The 21627-nt window shown below is 56.4% G+C and overlaps 8 protein-coding genes across 8 annotated transcripts; 4 read left to right on the forward strand and 4 right to left on the reverse strand.

The window, feature by feature from the left end:
- Positions 1 to 36: 36 nt before the first annotated feature.
- Positions 37 to 708, reverse strand: LTR77_010228 (uncharacterized protein; the record flags this gene model as incomplete). The annotated part of the gene is made up of 2 exons (XM_064807451.1): positions 37 to 373; positions 440 to 708. The coding sequence occupies 2 exons, from the start codon at positions 706 to 708 to the stop codon at positions 37 to 39; spliced, it is 606 nt and encodes a 201-aa protein (XP_064654465.1).
- A 709-nt stretch (positions 709 to 1417) lies between these two features.
- Positions 1418 to 3504, reverse strand: FYV4 (telomere length regulation protein; the record flags this gene model as incomplete). Its single annotated transcript, XM_064807452.1, has 3 exons — positions 1418 to 1887; positions 1948 to 2317; positions 2767 to 3504. 3 exons carry the CDS (start codon positions 3502 to 3504, stop codon positions 1418 to 1420), a joined length of 1578 nt encoding a protein of 525 aa, XP_064654466.1.
- Positions 3505 to 3818: 314 nt separating this feature from the next.
- On the forward strand, positions 3819 to 5003 carry KIN28 (TFIIH complex serine/threonine-protein kinase subunit kin28; the record flags this gene model as incomplete). The annotated part of the gene is made up of 2 exons (XM_064807453.1): positions 3819 to 3987; positions 4012 to 5003. 2 exons carry the CDS (start codon positions 3819 to 3821, stop codon positions 5001 to 5003), a joined length of 1161 nt encoding a protein of 386 aa, XP_064654467.1.
- Positions 5004 to 7098: 2095 nt separating this feature from the next.
- On the forward strand, positions 7099 to 7695 carry LTR77_010231 (uncharacterized protein; the record flags this gene model as incomplete). The annotated part of the gene is made up of 1 exon (XM_064807454.1): positions 7099 to 7695. One exon carries the CDS (start codon positions 7099 to 7101, stop codon positions 7693 to 7695), a length of 597 nt encoding a protein of 198 aa, XP_064654468.1.
- Positions 7696 to 8761: 1066 nt separating this feature from the next.
- Positions 8762 to 9982, reverse strand: LTR77_010232 (uncharacterized protein; the record flags this gene model as incomplete). Its single annotated transcript, XM_064807455.1, has 1 exon — positions 8762 to 9982. The coding sequence occupies one exon, from the start codon at positions 9980 to 9982 to the stop codon at positions 8762 to 8764; it is 1221 nt and encodes a 406-aa protein (XP_064654469.1).
- Positions 9983 to 10683: 701 nt separating this feature from the next.
- On the forward strand, positions 10684 to 11899 carry LTR77_010233 (uncharacterized protein; the record flags this gene model as incomplete). The annotated part of the gene is made up of 2 exons (XM_064807456.1): positions 10684 to 11571; positions 11624 to 11899. 2 exons carry the CDS (start codon positions 10684 to 10686, stop codon positions 11897 to 11899), a joined length of 1164 nt encoding a protein of 387 aa, XP_064654470.1.
- A 2004-nt stretch (positions 11900 to 13903) lies between these two features.
- Positions 13904 to 16000, forward strand: LTR77_010234 (uncharacterized protein; the record flags this gene model as incomplete). The annotated part of the gene is made up of 4 exons (XM_064807457.1): positions 13904 to 14376; positions 14464 to 14583; positions 14650 to 15193; positions 15257 to 16000. The coding sequence occupies 4 exons, from the start codon at positions 13904 to 13906 to the stop codon at positions 15998 to 16000; spliced, it is 1881 nt and encodes a 626-aa protein (XP_064654471.1).
- Positions 16001 to 16110: 110 nt separating this feature from the next.
- LTR77_010235 (uncharacterized protein) lies at positions 16111 to 21291 on the reverse strand (the record flags this gene model as incomplete). The annotated part of the gene is made up of 5 exons (XM_064807458.1): positions 16111 to 17019; positions 17077 to 17239; positions 17354 to 18209; positions 18315 to 19268; positions 19323 to 21291. 5 exons carry the CDS (start codon positions 21289 to 21291, stop codon positions 16111 to 16113), a joined length of 4851 nt encoding a protein of 1616 aa, XP_064654472.1.
- Between the last annotated feature and the right edge of the window lie 336 nt (positions 21292 to 21627).

The raw sequence follows: 21627 nt of genomic DNA on the forward strand, positions 1-21627 counted from the left end.
ACCATATACCCCAGATCCCCACCTCTCAAACCCTCCTCACCTCCCAACAGCCTGCTGCACCTTCTCCTTCGCCTGATCCGCCATCCCCTCCACCTTGCCCGCCATATCATTCGCCTCCTGTGTAACCTTCTCCGCGCCCTCCTTGATCTCGCCCTCCGCCTTGTCCAACCCCTGGTCCGCCTTCGCCTGCAAGCTCTTCTCCCGGCCGCCCATGTACCAGTAGTCCACGAACCGGTACCCTTGCGTCATCTGCGCGCTGAAGTTGACGATGTGGCAGCCGAAGAGGAGGTAGTTTTTGGGCGTCACCGCCATGGAGTAGCGCATGAAGACGCCGCTGTAGCCCGCGAGAGCGGCGGTCATGCGGCCGGAGATGCTACGGATGTGTTAGTCGGAACGCGCAGGCGGCGTCATTGCCGGTATCGGGGTGGGAAAGACGTACATGTCGGGGTCTTTGGAGGTGTCCATTACGGCTGCGATGGGGATGCCGAAGTTGGAGGCCGGGCCCCAGAAGTCTGTAGAGGTAAAGTGCGTTAGCAGGTGCTTCGCTCTGGTTGTCCCATCCCATGCGCTCGGTATGGCCATCTCTTCTCCTCCTATCTCGCACATGACACCGTCGCATTCGAGGGAAGACTCACGAGTCGAGCAAAAGTAGTCGGTCACGGGATTCGCTCGTATCCGCGCATTGAGCGCTTTAATTGCCGCCGCCATGTTGAATGTATGTCTCTGGCTGTGCGACAGGCGCTGTGAACGGAGTGTGGGCTGCGAGAGGTGAGGTTAGAGGAGGTCACGTTGGTCGTCGAGCTTGGGTGAGTGAGCGCCAGGGAACAGCTCTCTCCGCTCCGCTGCAGCGGCTCTGGCTTCTGGCTGAGCTTGCCGAGATCGGGAGGAGTTGCCTTGGGAGAATGAGATACGGACTTCATTCCAACTTGACATTTTGTTCTCAGCTACGTGTTTACATGTGAAAGGCGTGTCGCGTGCTGCTCCATCACGCTGTAATCATGTCCTTACCCAACGATGCATGTTGAATATACCATGAAGCGGCCACCCGCATTGTCATGTCCCAAGCTCATTCACGCCTTCTCCCGCCTCATGTCCAAACCCTCCGATATCACGCTGGAGGAGTCCAGCGCTCCGCCTCGAACTTCGCGCTGTTCCGAAGCCTGCCCTTATCATCAATCCACCCGTGCAGCCGCACATCCTCCATGCTCTCCATCAGCGCCTCCAGCTCATCCTTCGGCAACCCGTCTCGACGCTGACACCAGAAAGCCCCCTGAATGTCCGCCGCCGTGAAGCTAGCCATCTCCTTCGTGAAACTGTACGGGATCTCGCCCAAGAATGTCTTCATCTCCTCCGCCGGGGCCGTGCAGACGGACTTGTGCAGCCGGTGGTGCGCGACCTGCCACTCTTTGCTGCAGTACTACCGATCTCCGCAACGACCGCAAACGAGGAGGGCACCACCGTCGGTCTTCTTGATTCTGCCGCAAGCTGCACAGGTGTCGTTTGGGAAGACGGGAAGGAGTCGAAGCGCTTGGTCGCTAGGAGGCAAGACCGTTTCGGCCAGCGTGGTCTTGTTCGAGGTGCGGATCTTGAGCAGCCGGACGAAGCCGTAGGTTTTTGTCCACACTCTGGTCGGGCCCATGTCCGGGAGCAACAAGTCGCGCCCTTTGTAAGTTGGTGGGATGGTCCATCGGGCGGCGGTTTCGAGAGGCTTTTCGTTACGGTATTTGACGGGCTTTGGCGGGGCGTATCTGTTGTAGGCATATTTGAGCTGGGCTAGAGCGAGAGCTTTGTGGCACCAATTGGCGTCGATCCTTCTAACCATGCCCTCGACGTCCGGTGCGAAGATCATCTCGGTGAGCTCGATCATGTCTTGTGAGAGTTTACAGCCTAGCAACAGATTAAATGGTGATCTCTATTTGGTGGGAGATGTGAAGAGCGCGGACTTACCGACCGACATGACGCAAGCCAGCAGCACGTGAAAGCGATACCTGACCTCTGGCGTCGGGTTCGGCTGGTCTCTCACCCACGCCGTGACCAGTCGTTCCAGCGCACCGCCCTCAAGCCACCTCCGCACGATCTCCACCGACCCAGACCCATAGCAGAGCTCAGCATAGACGGAGAGGCGCAGGGGCATCGTGCTGTTCGCGGTGACGCGCGCTGGCATGGCGTTACGCCAGGAGGCACTGGTGGTGTGCAGCTCGGGCCACAGGATGCCGGCTTTGTGGACGATCTTTGCGCGCAGCTCGCGCAGGCCAAGCGCTTCGTCGAAATCGTCGATGTACCGGATGTCGCGCTTGGCTTGGAGGATGCCGTCGCCCTGGGTGGCAGGTCAGTCGAGGCGCCGCGCTCAATGTGAAGGTGGTTACCTACGCGATCCGGCAGCTGACGGAGGCGCGCTTCGAGATGACGGTCCACGATGTTCAGTGCGAAGATGCGGTGGAGGGGATTCGGAAGCAGATAGGAGGTGGTGAAGTTTTGATTTTGTTATTGATCGGGGTTCTTGAGCAGCAACCGGGCAACACAGACCGATGCCGACCCTGACCCGTCACTGGCCGCCACCCACAGTACGACGCCGACGCCTTCTGAACAGATGCTAGTTTGATAAGGTTAAGTTGTACAGTTCCTCTGACTACCTACCGTAGGACCTGCCGCCGGACGACCTACACTGGAGGCCGACCCATCCGCATGGACTCTCCCACATATCGTTACAAAGTCTCCGCTCTACCTCGCGTTCTTCCTCTCCTGCACTCTCCGCTTCGCGCGCACCTCTGCCTTACGCCTCTCACCACCATCCACCTTTCTTCCTTGCCGATTCTCCCATAGTCCCTCCTGGACTTTCAACACGGCCAATCCTCTGTTGCCCTTTACTGGCTGGACCCCACGCCCACCAATGGCATTGCCATGGAAGATCTTCACTCCTATAACCGCCCTCGCATCTGCAGGGTCAATCTTCGGTGGAGGAGAAGCCGATCGTACCGCCGATGTCTCTGCCTTTTCACCCCCTTCCTCTTCCGTCTTCGTGGGCACCTCGTTCGTGGGCAATGAAGGCGGCGTATTCACAATCATCTTCCGCATTCCCGGATCCTTCGTCAACGTCGCTATCCGATCAAAAGGCCTCTCACTCGGCACCTCCACGATCCTCAACTCCGCTGTGCCATCCCTCACATGATCCAAGTCCCCTCCAATTCCAATGATACCATTCCTAAACCGCTCCCTCCACCAGAGCAGATATCTCCGTGCGCGTGGAGGCTCGACGCCAGATTCCTTCAATTGGTCTGATGAGAGGTTGAAGAGGGCGTCCCAGCTGGGGATCTTGGAGGCGTGTTGGCTGAGGCCGCGGCCGATGAGGGTGAGGAAGGTTTGGACGTCTGGGACGAATGGGGTTGGTTTGGGGATGCGGAGGGTTGGGGCGTTTAGGCGGTGGAGGTGGCGGCATTGGGAGCAGGTGGTTGTGCGGAGGGGTGTGGGGAGGTTGAGGAAGGCGAGGGGGCGTTTGAGAGCCATGTTGTATCAACAAGTGTACATATAGTTGTGGTTGTACGCGGCTCATCTGTCAAGCGAAAGTGCAATGCCATCGATCCATCACCCCCGAGCTCGCCGCACGCTCTGAAAACAACGCCTGCAAATGCAGGGCGTGCTGCAAACTACTCACGGCCCTCTCTTTTGAACTTCACCGTCGACTAGCACGTGGCAGCCCTTCTTTCGACATTCGCTCTCGAGTGGATAACTAGATGATGGTTGATTTGAGACCTTTCGATTGATTTTCGGATAAGGCGGCCAACTACAGTCTCCCATTACAATCTTTCCTAGGAACAGGCATGGCCACCTCGCCAGCCTTCGATGTGCCAGCAGAACCGCCGTACAAACGGCAGAAGACATCCTCTGAGCCGATGAATCCATCTTCTCCGGCGCCTGTAGCTGATCTGGCCGAACAACTGGACAACCAAGAACGGAAGAAGTACGTCAAGGGCAAGAAGATCGGCTCTGGTCAGTATGCCGACGTCTTCTCAGCACATCTCGTCTCGGATCCCCAGAAGCTCGTGGCCATCAAGAAGATCAAAGTGGGAGCAGAGGTGAAAGCGTTCGGGATTAGCTACGACTCATTACGAGAAATCAAATTCCTGCAGGAACTGGACCATCCTAACATTATCAAGCTGCACGCGGTCTTCTCGAGCAAGGGCCAAAACCTGAATCTAGTCCTCGAGCATCTTCCGCAGGGCGACTTGCTCAAGCTCGTTCAGGATACGGCCAACATCTCTTACACACCTGCTGACATTAAAAGCTGGATGCTCATGCTCATGCGTGCGACCTACTTTTGCCATCAGAACTTCATTCTCCATCGCGACATCAAGCCCAACAATCTGCTGATAGCGGCGAATGGCGAAATCAAGCTTGCGGATTTTGGTCTCGCGCGGTCGTTTGCTGATCCGTTCCAACCGATGACCTACAATACTGTGACCACCTGGTATCGTCCGCCCGAGCTGTTCTTCCAAGCGCAATACTACGGCGGCCGTGTCGACATATGGAGCTGCGGATGCGTGTTCGCAGAGCTTATAGCCCGAGATGTGCTCTTCCGCGCCTGGCCGGAGAACGAAATCAACATGGTGAAGCTCATCTGTGAGAAGGTCGGAACGCCCACCGACGACAACTGGCCTGGTGTCTCGAAGCTGAAAGGCTATGTGACCCCTTCTGAGGTCATCCCCATCCGGTCAAAAGATCAATGGATGATGGGCTTCCGGGCGATTGGAGAGACTGGCGTGGATCTGCTGATGAAGATGTTGACGCTGGATCCGCGGAAGAGGTTGAGTGCAGAGCAAGTTCTGCGGCACTCGTTCTGGACGGAGTCGCCCAGGCCTAGTCGATTGGAGGATCTACCCAAGAAAGGCGGCGGGATCGAAGCAATGGGCGAGGAGTTGAAGAAGAAGGGTGGTGAGCTACCGAATGGTTCTGCTAGAGGCGACAAGATTGCAAGGAAGATTGACTTTGGCGCAATGAACGGGTGACGCACGCGGATGAAGGCCTGATTAAACGACAAAAGGCCTTTCACCAGTCGTACGTCGCTGCCTGTCGCCCGCAGTTGGGACCGTTATGCCCCTTGGCTCATTGATGAGGACCTCAGCCTATGTGCACGAAGATCATGATATTGTGCAGCTGCAGACAAGGTGTTGGTCCGTCAGAGGCGAGCGTTGAGCAGCCTCTGTGAGACTCGTATCAAATTGCAATATGATCTTCCACAGTCATGGGCGGTATATGCACTTCGCCTCACAGCGATCACAGCAGGCCTGGTTGTCGTCGATCTGTCGTGCAGTATGCGACCAGAAGATCGGCCGACCAAGCGAAGGCTCTCGGGTTCCTTGTTGGTCCATTCTTAGATGGTAATCCATTTGGCCGCCAGTAACTCAGCGAACTTCTATCTTGGCCTCACGATATGTTCATGCGACTTTCAGCACTTCTGCGCTGCTTTCTCCGATCTCCAAGTTACATTATCTCAATGAAAAGGCCGAGATCAACCCCGGATATCCTTGAAAGTGGGAGAGGACTAAAATTGGGTGCCATAATTTACGCCAATCAATCACGCATGACTTGCATAGCCTCATGCATGCGCGGGAAACAGCAGATGTACCACATTTCAGCTGGCTCGTTGTGTTTCAGGCATCTTTCACGGGACGTCCCCTCAATCTTCCTATCTCAACACGATGACGCGCCTGGCTCCAGCATTTTGCAACCTCACTATTCATGCACAGGATAGCAATTCTGTGAGTAACGAATGACATGAAGCTGTGCATGCCGAATCCTAGCAGCAAGAGCTTTCCCACAATCTAGTCCACTCATTGCAGGCACCCTGTCAGGCCTGGCACTCAATCATCGCTGTCGTCAGCATCAACACACTGAGGCTTTCAATATTTTCCGAGAAGAATAGATCGGCTGGATCTCTCAGCCTTTCGTCGTCACGCCACTGAATTGCTACGCGGTCTGAAGGGAGGAAGACCATGGCGAACCGGCTTCTGGCTGCGTGCTCCCGTGCTGGCCTTGCTGGCTCTCGGGACTGCTCTACTATGCGGCGTTGCGGCGGTTGTGGTTGTGAAAGCTTCAGACGGCATGCCGCTGGACGACTGGACAGTTCGAGGATACGACGTCCAGCCCACGGTTCTTTTGTCCGTTTTGGTGACCATTGCTAATGCCCTGCTCCGCTTTGCCTTCGACGAGAGCGCTCTCATTTCTTAATGGCACCGAAGCTAGTAGGGAGCGTCACTCGCCGTTTTGCACAGGACCTGGGAACACGCACAGAGCGGTTTGGCCCTGTTTACCTCGAAGCATATCAGTCTGACTACCGTGGCGGCTGTTTCCATGATCCTACTTTTGGTAGATGGCCCATTGCTGCAACGGTCTTCAAGCACCAGAGTAGTGACATGACACAAACGGGCGAACCTTACGGTCGATATCACCCCCTCTCCCTCTGCAACTGCTTTCGGAGGGTGGCAGAAATACAACAAAAGCTTCCCATCACCGTGCTGCGCAAAAGCAGACGATGTTCTGGAGCAATGTGACCTTCAGCTCGGCCGCAGATGAGATGTGGCGGACCTTGAGAGTTACGAGACCGGCGATGACCCGGATGTTGCCTTTCCTCGCACGCCCAATTGGTGGAAGACCAATGAGATGGCGTCAGAGGCCGCTGTCTCAGCCATACTGCTCAGTTCCATGGTCAAATCAACCAGAGGAGGAAACGGGACTCTGGATTGGAGATATTGTCGTCTGCAGGAGGCCGCACAGAAGTACAACATACTCGCGACAAACCAGACGGTCACCAGGAAGCCTCAGTCGCCCCAGGAGAACTTGACTGAGTACCTTGTGTACCGGGCGTACGAGTCGAGCAGTAACTCCTACTTCCCGAGCACGCTAGGAGGTCTGTGGTTAGCGACATCGAACGCGTTCTCTGGCCACGCACAGCTGGCTCTTGAGGGCCCGACCATAGACATACTGCCCCACGGTGCGGTGGCGCTGCAGTATCTTCGCGGCACGAAACTTCTCTACACCAAAGCCGGCACTAACGATGCATACCCCGTTACCTAAGACGATCCCATCGACGACATGCTCAGCATGATCCGGGAGCTGACTTTCAGAGCGGCAGTGGCGACAACGACAATTTCTAGCGACGGCACGGTCGATGACATTGGTTCCAGACAAGAGTACATCTACTTGCCAAATCTGACCTTTGTCAACCAAAGCGTCTCGCAGAAAGTTAGTGCGTCCATGTCATATTCCGTTCCGGTCTACCATTCCGATTTCGGCTGGCTCGGAGGCGCCTTCGCGGTCATCGGGCTTGCCTTCTATGCTGTGCTGCCGAATCTCTTTGGCTGGTGGCGGCTAGCCCAGTCGGTCAGCATGAGCCCGCTCGAGATCGCCAAGGCGTTCGATGCTCCTCTTTTGCGGAACGTGGACTCCAATGGAACCGCATCGGACATCGTACGGAGCGTTGGCAAGCAAGAGGTTCAGTACGGTGCTTCAAGCGAGCTCAACGGCCCACCGGATCCCGACTCGCAAGAATACCCGAAGCTCAAGCCCGCCGTCAGCTACAAAGAAGACCAGGAGGGTATGCTGTTGAGAAGGAGGCTGCGGTTCGGGCGGCAAGGCACCATTGATCAGCCACGAGAAGGAGAGGTTTTCGGCATCCGCGCAGGAAACGTCGGCTGCTGAGACTTTGCCGCTACAGCTTCGCCGCACGTCTTGACCGCTGTTGACCAGACAGCTCAGATGTCGCGGGTGACGAAAAGTATGCCCTCAGAATCGCGGCTCAAATGAATAGAAATATAGACATAACCATCAAGACACCAATGCTCATGACGTGCAGCCATCACTTCGTTCGAAGCTGTACAGCCACAGCATAACCCCAGCAAATGCATGTTTCCGTGCGAGAAGCACAGTACTTGAAGAGGAAAGTATCAGCACATGTTTCAGCTTTTGGCAGGTTCTGTGAAAGCTGCAGGCACATGTTGTAGTGGATCCCACCTTTGGGTATAGTGAACGTAGGAACTTGCATCGTCCGATGCGTCCCTGCGTACTGTGGCTTATTCTCTGAAGTTAGTTGTAAGGTGAGGTATATGTAATAGAAGCGCTGGGAGAAGGCTGAGTCGATCAAGATAGTATCTCAATGGGGACGTAGTCATCAGCAACAAGTTCGTCGACCTGAGCATCCTAGGTCAAGCAAGGTCAGGAAGTCGCATCCCCATATACCCCACCATCCCAATCACCACAAATTCCACGCTCTACCCACTCAGCTACACCCCCCTCCCCGTAAGTCAAACCACAGCGCAAAGTCGACCACCGATCCCTCATCCTTCCCCCCTCTTCGTGCCCGGTGGGCAGATGTGCCGTCACGCCTGGTGTGTAGAACATGCCAGGGTAGGACGAGACGATGCGCACAGTCCGCGGACCCGGGGACTGTGCGGCGGGACTCTGCGCTCCTGCGGTTGTCCCTGAGCCTGAGCTTACTCGAAGTCAAATACGTTGCGCCTCCGCCTTGAACGAGAGGCTGGGAATCTGGGGCCGCCGACCGCAGAGCGAGATGCAGCTGAGGGCACGACTCCAGACGCTAGGCAGCAGTCGTGATTCTGCTGCCACGATAAGCCCTTGACCATTGACAGCTTTCCAGCAGGACTCCAAACTCGCGAACAAGCCGAGTCGAAGTCCAGCATAAACCACGCCCGCAATAACCCGCCGAGTTCTTTTCCCTCCAGTGCGAATTTTCGAGGTCCTTTGCCTACTACACCCCCCCCGCCCTCCCCACCACCCCAGGAAACCTCTTCGCACTCAAAAGCACCCCCTTCACCCCCCGAATCTCCCTCTTCAACTCCTCCACCACATCCTCCTCCTTCTTCTTCCCCTTATCCTTCCCCTCCTTCTTCCCCTCCGCACCAACATCGCTCCACGAATTCTCGCTCGAGTTCCACATCGGCCCGTAAGCCGTGTTGGTGTACATCAGCGTGTCGAGGTAGCTGCGCAGCTTGTTGAGGCTTTCTTGGCGGGTTTTGTTGGCTGTTTCTAGTGTTGTGCTGCGTGCGAGTTCGTCGGAGAGGTGGGAGTGGAGGATATCGAGACCTTTGATCGCGTGGTCTGTTGGGTCTTTCTTCTCCGCTGCCTCAGACGAGAGCGAGGAGGTGCGGGATGGTGGGGGAGACGTCTGCGTGCCCATGTCGCGGTGGTAGAGTTCGGTGGGGTCGCTTGTCACGCTCTCGTCGTCTTCGGCCGTGCCGTCGGGTTGTTCGGCTTTGGGAGCGGGGACTTTGCTCACGAGCTTGGTGAGGCGCTCGTTCATCTCGTCGATTTTGCTTTGGCTGTGGGTGGCGAAGTCGTGGCGGGCGGAGGTCAGGCTGTCGGACATCGGGGTGACGAGGTACTTGCTTGCTCCGTACAGCATGGCGGCTACGCCGCTGACGATGTAGGCGGTGTTGACGATCCGGGCGGGGGTGATGAGTGGTGGTGGCTTGTGTGCTTCGACGAGGAACTCGGGATACGTGATGATGGGCGGTCCTGACGCTTGCTGCTGCTGTTGTCGAGGGGGTGGCGATGCTACCGCTGATGGGTCCTGGGTTTGCTTGAAGCTCTCGAAGTCGTTGACACTGAGCGGGCTCTGTTCAGTGTTGAGAGCCTGATCGATCTGCTCCTTGGATATGCCTTTGCTTTCGAAGAACGCACGCTTCTTCTCCATAGGTGCATTCTTGACAGCAGGATCCTCGAGGAACGTCTGCATGTGCTGCAGCTGTAGCGTAGGTGTTGTCTCTTCCGTAGACATCTCTTCTGCTGCGGCTGTCGCTGCTGGCTCTACCGGAGTCGCTATCTCAATTTCCTTCGGCTCATACTCGCGGATCCCCTGGTCTGCAGCTGACTGGCCCTTCTCCGACCCCTCTGAAGGACTTGGTGCTGGCTGTTGTTTCTGAGCTCTTTGCCATGCTGGAATGGCTGGGTTCGAGTCGTCGTCCCCCATTGTCGCCAACGTTCCTGCTTGCAATACAACAAAGTCGTCCCGATGTCACCGTAGCATAGCCTATCCCAGAGGCAGCGCAATCCCTTGTTGTGTAGCGGCGGAGTTGACCTAAGAACAGATGAAGTCGTCTTGAACTCATAGGCGGACCTCGGCTCACATGTGACGGGCTTGGCATGCAGCCCGCTCAGCCCTACCAGCTCCTCCATCGAACCGTCTCGTCCCCTGCAGCCAACAGTGTCGCACCGCTGCAGCAATCCTCGCCCGCTTACGAGCGATCAGGCGATCGAGTGATGATTTGATTGAGCATTTGATTGAGCATAAACCGAGCGATGGAAGGACACGACAGCAACAAGCGCCTGAAGAGCGCATCGGGAGCGCCAATCAACACCTCGTCGCTGTCAAATCTACCCGCCTACGTGCCTCCTGCGGCAGTGATAGGCTCGAGGTACGTCTCGCATTCCTTTGTCTGCAAAAGCTTGAAGTGCGGTTGGGGAACACGTGAGCGACATGCACGATAAGCGAAGGAGCAGGAGCAGTGAAGTCTGCATTCCTGAAGTGATGTTGCATATGCGGCAGTCGCCAGCCGCAAAGCGTCACGCAACGTGGAAGGAGCGACTGGAGGGGTGGTATTTGTGAAAAGCACAACATCCGCGAACCTCTTCCACCTCCACCTCTTATGCCACCATACCACCACACCCGCGATGCCTCCAGCCAGACGCTCCACCCGCACCTCATCCTCCTCCAACGCCGCCCCATACTCCCGTACTAACCGACGCGCCAGTCCCTCCTCGTCGCGCCCTTCGGCATCCATAGCACGGCCAGCCAACGGCAAGACCTCCCTCCGCCTCACCGTCAAAGCAGCACCCAGCAAGCTCCGTCAAGCAACGTCCGGGTCCGCGCCTATACCTCCCAATCCATATGCCGACAACCCGAGCGAGAGCGATGCTACCCCAGCGCCGGCAACACGAACTGCTCGCACGACCAGGAATCCGCGGACTGTAGTGGAGCCGGAATCGGACGAGGACGAGGATGAAGATGCCGCTGGGGAGAATGAGAGGCAAGATCGGGATGAGGATATGGAGGATGTAGATCAGGAGATATTGGCGAACGAGGACAGCGAGGATGACGACGAAGATGCAGAGGGAGAAGATGATGAGGAAGATGTGGACGACCATCCTCCACCTCCGATCATCAAGCAGAATCACCCGTCAGGCCAGGTCAAGCCGAATGTCACAGTCACAGCTCCCCAAGAAGGACCAATGAAGTCAGTGGAGGACAAAGAAATGGACGACGATGACGAGGAATTATCTGAACTCGACTCGAACGAGGATGCAGAAGGCGAGGAGGACGAGGAAGAAGACGACAGCGACGAGGACGAAGACAATTCTCGCAGCGCGACTCCCGATCTCAGCAAGCTCACTCGGCGACAGCGAGGTGTCTACGAAGAAGAGCCAGAATCCAGCCTCATGGCTCTTTCAAACGAAGCGCAGAAGAAGAAGCACCTTACCGATGCAGAGCAGGACATGCGGCGCCAGGAGATGGCGAGGCGACGGAAGAATCTGTCTGAGAAGCGGAATGAGGAGGAGAAGGTGCGTTTATTATACACAATACCTATATCGTCTGCTAACGTGTATTACTCAGATGGACACCATAAACAAACTCCTCAAGAAGCCCGCTCCCAAACGCCGTACCAGAGCCGAGATCATCGCACAGCAGCACGCTGATGCGATGGCGACGCCTGGAGCAGAAGATGGCGAGGAGGAGCGGCCGGATCCGCTGTATGTGCGGTGGGTCAACACGAAGGAGGGGAGTAGGATTGGGGTGCCGGAGGAGTGGTTGGAAGCGCCGGTGGGGGAGATGTTTAGTAGACCTGTTGCATCGCTGGGGTCTGGACGTATGGTGGAGGAGGTTGCGTAGATCTACTGAACCATCGCATTGTCGAGGCCGGCTTTGTGATCACAAGGCGGATCCACGACAGACTCTGAGGAGCTGGAACCGCAGAACAGAACGACGCGGAGCCGAATCCTCATTTCACAAAAACTATTGCTCTAACCAGAGGCCATTGGACAGAACGTAAGAATAATTTTCTTCCATTCGTTTTCTTTTCATCAATGCAGCCATTGGCAAGCTCTATCTTTCCTCGACCCCGCCAAAATCCCTCACCTTAGAGCGCTCCACGTGGCACCACTGCAAATACACCCATCCAAGAATCTCGCACCACACCGTACACCGGTCATTTCTCAGGTGACACAAATAGCGCCCTCGTGCCTGCGGCATCATGCGTTTCCTTCCTACATCTCCCGTCGCTTTTCTGGGACAAGGCAGGAAGAGCTATGGCTAGCCTTCTCTTCCTCATCGGTTTCGTGGTCGTGCTTACGGTGATCAGCTTCAGTATCCAGAATGTCGCGAGGAGGTTTTCGCGGAGGCGAGAGTATTGCGTGAATAGTGGCAATGTGGAGAGTGTGGGTCTGCAGAATGAGAAAGTGGATGAGCAGTTGCTTGGTGAGCTGGAAGCGGCTCTCGCAGCAACAGCAACGCCACCGCGCTCCGAGTCGGGGAGTGCTCGATCGGACGGCCGCGGGAATTTGGATGGGAGGGATGGGGTGAGGCGGGTGCATTTCACCCCGCCGCCGCCGTTGAGTACTGGGACGGTGACGCCGACACCGACGCTCCGCGGCGAGCATAGCGACAGTCCCTCCCGGGCGTCCAGTCCATCCATCATCTTGGAGCCGAACGGTCCAATTCACTTCACCGCCGTTCCTCATCAGAGGAACACCACCACCGAGACAAACGGCAACACCCACGCAACGTCCCAATTACACAGCAGACCCGTTCAGAGTGGAGATGTTGAGCGCCCCTTCCTCCCCTCCCTAGTCGAACAAGACGTCTTATACGTCAACGCGAAGCAATTCCACCGCATCGTGAAGCGGCGCGAGCAGAGGCAGGTTTTTGAGGCGGCGTGCAGAGCGGCGGCGGGGGATGTGCGGTTTGCTGGGGCTGGTGTGGGGAGGTTTGAGGATGGGGATGGGCAGAGGAGGAGGATGGTGGTGAGGGCGGAGGGGTGAGGGGGTGGGTGTGTGTCGATGGGTGGGTGGGGGCTTGCTCTTACGCTTGTGCGGATGGTGGTGTACATTGGCAATCTGCTATCAATCCACGAATGTTGTATAGTCGTACACTTGAGCTCAGGACTCGAAGAGCTTCTCAAGGGCTGACCAATGTATGACTAACGGCGACTTTTTGACCGCACTTCATCTCTTCCGTCCTACCCTCCACGATTACACCTCCCATCCCTTCCACATGGCTCTCGCATTGCCCACACGAGGTTCACCTTGTGGATGCAGAAGAGGCTACCAACATCGGGGGCAACACGCTCAGCCCACCAAAGGACTCCGCCGTGCAAACCAGTCTGGATGTGGCGTCATGCGCAGTAAGCTCCAGCCTAGAATATGGCGGCCATGCTAGCCAGCCAAGTTTAGGGGAGCAGCTCCAGGCTACCCAGGCGAGTCGCACTGATAGCGGACGAGAGCTCTGGGAAAGGCCTGCTATAAGCCAGACGTTCTGGCGATGCCGTCCATGGACAGACGTGGTCTGCGCCCGAGGGACAAGCTATTGCGACTGTCGCTGCCCCTTCTAGATGTGAAGGCGTATCGCTGCGGCAGTCTTCAAGATTAGACCTGAACGTGCAGAAGCTTTTGAGCTAGAGGTGCAAGAAGGCTGACAAAGGAGGGTTGACTAAGCCGTTCGTCGAGTAGGTAAAGTAGGTGAACGACTTGGCCTACCGCATTACAACTCCACAACGGAAACTGCCACGAGCGATGGAACGAGTTAATGAGCGTCCTGCGATGGAAGCTGGAAAGCTATATGTGCGCACTCTCGCTTCGTCTTCCGGCGCTGATCCGTGGGTCTCCGTAGAATCCAGCAATGTTCAACGTTCTAGACAGGGCAACGGGCGCTGCCCATGGCGATGTTGCTCATGTACGACCTGGCGAGACCGCCGGTATGGGAGTACGCTCCGAAGCATGTAAGAATCCGTCCTTCAGCGGTGACTTCACAACGCAATCAGAGAAGAAGCCAGAGGTTCGGAGCGTGCCCTCCTTCGCCAGCTGCAGTACGACGACTGAGGTACTGACTTGGCTTCCGACATTCATGCGGCCTAGACCACTGGTTGGTCTCGCCTCGTTGCTGCTGGCTGCACTCTGCCTCCTCGCCTCCTTTGCAGTGCTGTTGGCATCAAACGGCAAACCTCTGGATACTTGGACCTGGCAACCGAGTGTCTTCCTCGCCGTATTATCTGCAGTGTCGAATATCTGCGTTCGATTCTCCTTGGCGCAGGCCTTCCCGATTGCTTGGTGGTATCGGGCATCTTGTGGACGAACGATTGCAGACTTGCACAGGTACGTCGATTGCTTGCAACTTCGAGTGAGCTGGGCTTGTGGCCCCTGTTGCTCGAGCAAAATTCAGCTAACCTTCGGAATCATCAGACACTGGGAAGCTGGGCAGGGACTTTTGCATGCCATCCGCCACGCCAAACACACGTCGTGGTTAACGGCTGCTGCTATCGCTTCTGCTCTTGTGATCATCGATGGCCCGCTCCTGCAAAGGTAAGTGGAGGACGTACCTTCGTACACAGTCGAGCCGTTTCCGCTAACATGGTTGATGGCCATTAGAGCATCGTTTGTGAAGGAGATTTCTCAGTCTATGCCCACAACGCTCAACTTCAAGCTCACTCCAGAGCTTCCCAATGGCTATTCCGGTTTTTACGTACCCGGCGGGTTTGCAATCAGTCCTAGTGCTCTACGGGCCGTCTCCGACTACAAAGATGACATTCCTATCACTGCCGATGTATCGGGCTGCGGAGGTATATGCACGACTACAGTCCGAGCACCTGGCGTGCAGATGACGGACTGCAGCACCGACACCTGGACGATTACCACCACCATGATCAACGACAGCTCCGCGGCTTGGGGTACAGATAGCAATGTAGTGCCTGCTTTTGTCAGCACTATCGAAGCACCGGCTGCAACGCACGACTACGTCGGTCGTGATTTCATGAGCCTCAGAGTAGGCATTGTCGCTCTCGACGACTGGTCCGGAAGCTACACAGAGACGACGTGCACACTTGTGTCAGCCATCCTCAACTACCATGTTCAGGTAGAGGGCAACACTGTGCGTATTTCCCAGCCTCCAGACCAATCGAAGGACTCTCAAGTGGTAAGTTGGCATCACAAACACACCTGACTGCGTTCAGACGAGCCCAAGCGGACTAACATCCAGGCCAACAACACCGCTCTCAACGCCAGCAGCCCAGTTGTCCCAATGACCTTTACCGTCCTCGGCGAATACCTCCTCGCCTCCATCTACGCCAACGTCACCTTCTCCCAGGCCTCCGGACTCCGTTCCAAAGGCGGTCCCAACTCCCTCAACACCGACACCTTGAACGAATTCAGCCTCCGCTACCTCCTCGACACCCCCGGGCACGATTCCCTCGGCTTCAGCGACCCGACCGCCGACATCGTCGCCGCGTTCAACAGCCTCATGTTCCGGGCCGGCGTTGCGGCGTCGGGCTTGCGGAATACCACGGCACTGCTGGACCCAGGGATCTCGGTCTCGCAGTCCGTGCCGGCGATACAGGAGCGGTCTTTCAACGCTTTCGAATCTGACTTCCGGTGGTTCGCTGGTGCGGCACTACTGCATTTCGTGGCGATTGTGACGATCATCCCTGTGTTCTGGGGCTGGTGGACTTTGGGCGTTAACGTGACGATGAGTCCGTTCGAGATTGCTAACGTTTTCGAAGCGCCGCTGTTGAGGGATACGAAGTCGACGGCAGGGAGTCGTGGGGTTGTTGAGGCGGTCGGAGATGCGGAGGTCAAGTTCGGTGCTGTGCTCGATACCCAGATGACGGTGTCTATGGATGAGAAGGGGCGCGACAGGTCGTATTGCACTACGACGGCGCGATTGGCGGTGGCACGGGCAGAAAAAGTTATACGGCCCTGGAGGGGGATGCGGTTCGGTCATTGATTCGAGCGCGATATCGGCTATCAGCTATGTAGACACAAGCGATCTTCAGCCAGCACCACTCCCACTGCTCACGACCTTAGCAAGTCCTCACTCACTCAATCCTCAAGCACTCAGTCCGACATGTCCTCATCGCCATCCCCATCAAGCTCAGAGTCTTCCTCATCATCCTCGAGCTCATCCTCATCATCCTCCTCAAAATAATCCTCAAACTCCCCATCCATCTCCTCATCACTCGGATACTCCTCCCCCAAAATGTCCGCTCTCCACCAGGTCCTCGAATGCCCCGCGTACCTCGCCACATGCTCCCTAACCTCGTCCGCAAACTCCACCTGATCGTGGTGGAAGCCCAGCGTCGTCGTCGTGTTCACCGGATCACTGTGCTCCGGCTGCAACAGCAGCCCGTACACCGAATCCAGCAGCGTCGCCATGCTGATGTCGGAAGTCCAGTCGCGGTCGAAGATGCTGTGGCAGATGCGGCCGTGGGCGTTGACGTTCGGGTGTTTCATGCGGGTGACGAAACGGCCTTTGGGTGCGAAGGTTGGGTAGGATTCGTCGGCGTGGAGGTAGAGGACAAATGTGCCGGCGGCGTAGGGCGAGTCGTCTGGGCCGTCCATGACCACCTTCCAGAAACTCATGTCGGTTTCGCTGACGTAGACGTCGTATTTCGGGTGCGGGCTGTTGGCGATGGCGCGCATCTCTGTCATCAGGCGGGTGGTGCGGAGGTTGGAGCGTGAGCCTGCGGCGGTGTTGCTGCCGGCGGGACGAGCAGTGGCGGCGCTGAGCTGCACGAAGTTGTCGGCGAGATTAGGGTGGGCCTTGCGCTCCGGAAAGATCTGCTCGTTCACAGTGGTGAAGTTGGCGTAGCGTTTCGAATGCCAGAACGGCGTCAAGAAGTTGGCGCGGTTGCGTGGCATGGAAGGCAACGCGATCTCTGGCCGCTCGCTCAGCGAGAGGAACGGCTCGAGTTCGCAAATTGCCAATGCGTTTGCCAGCGTCTCTGGATGGAAGCGGTAAGAACCCTGTAAATATCAGTGATTGAACTGGAATAACAGCCACTGTCCTTCGAAAGGACTCACCAGCGCGTATGACATGGCAAGAAGATCCTCGTTATCCTCGTTTCCGAGCAACACACTGTCCACGACCACACCGGTCTCACGAAGGCCCCAACTAAGATCTGCAGCGTTGTTGGTGAGTGACTTGGTATCATGACCATCACTAATCACGATGATGCGCTTCTTCCTGTGTCAGAGTCAGCAAAAGTTCTCATTGTCTTCCATGCCAAGCAGGCTATGCAGCAGCTGGTCGACTAGATGAATCGATGCTCGGCAGAGAGATGGAATGCTGCAGACTTACGCATCAGGGTAGTTCTTGGCCTTCTCAATCAACTGATCCTTCGCCAGTGCCAGTGCATCAAAGAGCGAGGTATCACCGCGAGCGCTCATGCTGGTGACAGAGCGTCTGAAATTCTCCAGTACGTGGGTAATGGGCACTTTAATCTCTGGCGTTGTGTTGAAGGTGATCAGTCCGATGTGCGTCTTGTAGTTGTATGCAAGGGTCCGGTTGATGAGAGCTTCGAACATCTGCTTGAGCACGTCCAGTCTGCTGAGTTGGCCCTGCTCCCTTTTTGGCTTGTGCGGCGTATTCATCTTGACTTTCAGTACCATTGGGCCAGTCGCACCAGCGTTGCCGTTCCGCTCATGCAACTTCTCGTCGCCGAGATGACCGTAGCTGTGATGATGGGTGAAGCACATCCGAAGAGACCCGTCAGTGTTGTTCGGAGTGCCTCTGAGCCTACTGTCACCTGAATCCTCTAGGTCTGTCCAGACCTGCATCGCACTTACAGCCCAGTGTGGGCTAACAAGCAGTCTGTAGCGCCAGTACTTCCATACAATCGAGGCGAGAGAATTTGTGGTATCCTTCTTGGCCCAGTAGGCGAACAGCATCGTGTTATTCGTCCAGTAAACCTTGATCAGAACGTGATCGTGGTTGTGGTTGTCAGTGACAGTGGAACTCGCGGCCACGCTCGAGGGCTCGTCGTTGGCTATGCGGATGTTGACATGGTCTTGGTTGCGGATGTCGCGAGACGACACCGTCGCTTCTGAACTTGCGGTAAGTGGTCCATACCGGTCGGTCGAAAGCTGGAAGACAAGGTGCTTCCCCTGCGTGCCGCGGAAGGCCAACTTGTACAGATCCTTTAAAGTCATGGTCCCTGTTGATAAGCAAAGACGTCAGCAGATCGTTCCATGTTCAAGCATAGATAAGAAGGGCTCGAAGCACCAGCTAAAGTTTGACGGTATCTCGAGATAGCACTTACCGGATACTATACGCTTGAACGAGCCAAATCGAGAGTTGAAAGTGATCTCCAGTTCCTCAGACCGGAGACGCTTCGCTGGCCGTGCGTCGGCTGGCTCAATCCCATCAACCCCTTCGCCCTCCATCCATTTACGCGCCGCATCGCAGACAGCCTGATTCGAAGTGAGAGCTATATCGTCCAGCGGTAAGCCCGTCATCGGGGATGAGTTTCGGATGTCGAACCACTGCTGAATAGCAGAAAGGCTGTAGGTGTGGCCGTCTGTAGCCGTGACCGCATCAAGCATGAGGGTGTGCGAAATGGGACACTTCAGATGGTGCGGCAGGTCCACGATGTCTTCTGCAAGATTCGGTATGTGTTGCATGGCTCGGTTGGCCGCTGGAACCTCGTCTCCGACAGACCAAGTCCAGGACAAATCAAGATCGTGGGCCTCAGACGAAGCTCGGTAGATGAGGAAGTCGAGCACAGCCTCCTCATGCGTCTTGAAGCTGGCCCAAGATCTCTTCAGCTTGGCTAAATCAGACTCTTGTGTTGCCAGCTGTTGCCGCAGATGGTAGAATCCTCTACCATGCTGCTGACGGTTGGCCAAGTCCTCCGACTTCTTGATGATGGATGCTGAGAGCATGGTCTGCAGAATGCGTAGTGCTTGGCTAGCTGCATGGCGCGGGTTGATGTTCATCCAGTTTCTCACGATTGCAATCATGTCGCCAGTGCCTTCATACTCACTCAAGTAATCCTTTGCATCGTCGAGACTCGCTCGGCTGAACATCTCTACATCAACGAGGGTGGAAGCATCTGGATCTGTAGGCTCGTGGTGATCGTGTGCGTCGTTGACTTCAGCAAAGTCGGTCTTGTCACGCATGCTGGCGGAGCAATCAACGCAGAACATAAGTAACTCGTCAGGGGATTGTAATCGCCTGACGGTCGCTCCGCCGAGAGCATCAAAGACCGCGGTACCTGAAGTAGAATTGTTAGCAAGTTTCTTAAGCTCTCGTAATGACTTCGACTCACCATTGGACTCATATGTAGCAAGAATGGGCGCAATGAGCTGTTCAACGACCGCAGCGTCAATCGTCTCATCGCCATGCTTCGGCCGGAACAGTATGGAAGAGTAGCCTGGTTCGCTACAACCCTGCTCGCCGGTGTACACGGAGAGGTGAGCCTTCCTGTCGAACGTGAGACAGGGAGCCACCGCCGACGCCAGCTGGCTTGGCCTCGATACAGTGAGTTTGTTGCGTCCACAGAGCTCAGCGAGGTGGCTGAGCTCTGCGAACTCTCCGACGTCGATAGCGGCCTCGATGTCACCATTGTCCGGATACCGATACTTCTCAGTGAGCTGCTTCTTCGAGAAGGTCGTGAGCTCTGCCACAGTCCCTCCAGACAGCACAGCCGCGCGAGAGACAGCTTCGTCCAGCGGATCCTTGACCATCCATGTCTGCAGCGGGCTGTCGGCGAGGAGGCAGCCTTCTTGGAATGAGTCGTAGAGACTGGATTCCACAAGGCCTCTGGTAGTCTGTACAGCGCGCATGACGGCCTCGTTGGTCCGATGGTCGCGCATCGCCACAGCTTTGAAGCTCTCGAGGTAAGGCAGGGTGCTGTCCCCAGCAGACAGCTTTAGTGTGCGGCCTTTCTCCAACACAAAGCCGAAGAACAGCCTAGCGCCTTCGAACACTCGCGTATGGTCGGTGCCAACGATGTCTGTGAAGTTGCTCATGAAGCTGTCGAGCACTGTGTACATTGACTGGGCCAGCGCGGCGCTCTCGACGGCAGTGGGAGTCTTCCCTTGTACCAGAATGTATAGTGTACGGAGCGCTGGCGGGAACTGTGTGAGGAGGTCGAAAGCGTGCAACGCCGCGTCTTGAGACCTCTCGTCGGCTGCCATGTCTTGTATAAGAGACGCGAAGACTCTCAAGGAAGAGAGAAACATTGCCATGCCACGATCTGACTGAGTGACCGGAGGCTCCCAGTGGGCGCGAGCACGGTAGATGCTCGACTTGCCAATGCTTGCAGCATTGTTGCCAGTGGTGCGGCGGTTGACTGGGAAGATGTCGATGACACCATCTACAGCCAGTCCAGTGAGACCTGCTTCGCCCAAGGTGACGTCCATACAAGCAGGATGTATCGGATGCTCGTATGTGTGAAGGTCCAAAACGGGGGTCCTCTTCTGGTCTGCATCGCCTGCGTCCACTCGAGCGTGTAGTGGAGTGTGACGCTTCTTCGAGCAGATGGCAGCTATAGGGTTCTTCTTGTAGATGGATGGTAGGCTGGGGTGCATGTCCGCGCCGACAAGGGCTGCTCTCTTCTCGTTCTCGAAGTCGACGCCGAAGCGCTGGCGAAGGGCAGCTCTTACAGCCGTCTCTGTAGTGTGTCCGACTGGGAGACGCTCGACAACGCTTTTTCCGCTCACGACCAGGAATGAGCTCTCCTGAGCTGGAACATCGGCGAGCCTGTTAGCCAGGCTACAGTTGCATTCGTGCGTATCGGCATCATCGTCAGATCTCGAAGGTAGCTCAAGCTTCTCCGCCACTCGCTCATGGAGCTGGCGGACTGTGGCAGATGCAGGCATACGGAGAACCGGACACGTATTCCTGTCCTTGGCGGTGGCGGGTGTCACCACTCGGAAAGACAGAGATGGCGACGCGTCTTCTCCATGATCGTGAGCAGCCGCTGTGGGAGCTGCTGAAGTGCTCACGCCTGCTGTCTTATTCGAAAAGACGGCGTAGAGGCTCTCATTCTTCGGGTCCAGCACGACATCTGACAACAGGTCTTCGGCATCAATCAGCGCGCCGGTCTCACTATCAAGGTGCAGCGTGGCGATATGAGTGTTGGGAGCAAGGTCAAGCCCCTGTCTCGCGATGCGCTTGAACAATTCGTCCACGAAGGCAGTGACGAGAGCGTTGGGCGAGAAAGGAACGAGGAGAACAGGCCTTCCAGCCGCTGGACCGCCCGGCGTGACGATCGTGACGGTGTAGCGCTGCATGGCGCCGGTGGTGGGAGGAGAGAAGCTTCTCCAGATGGGGTGCCAGCGCAGGTGGTGATGTGACAGGCGACGTGGTGTTGTGCGTGGAGGAGAGAACTTTGCTGGAGGTGGAAGAGTTGGAATGAGGTGACGTTGAAATATGCCTCGCGTCAGGGGCGCGTCTGCCTGGGGAGACAGTTTGAGTGTGCCAAGCCTGCTCAGAAGAGTGAAACGGACGCCAGAATCACCACATGGATTGGAAATGAGAACAACAGGACTGCGATGCAGATAGATTCTAAAAAGGTATTGGAACATGAAGTAACTCACTGTGCGCGAGGCTGTCTGAGGCCGCCACCA

This window comes from Saxophila tyrrhenica (genome assembly GCF_035928015.1).
Source record: "Saxophila tyrrhenica strain CCFEE 5935 chromosome Unknown scaffold_21, whole genome shotgun sequence".
Taxonomy (NCBI): domain Eukaryota; kingdom Fungi; phylum Ascomycota; class Dothideomycetes; order Mycosphaerellales; family Extremaceae; genus Saxophila; species Saxophila tyrrhenica.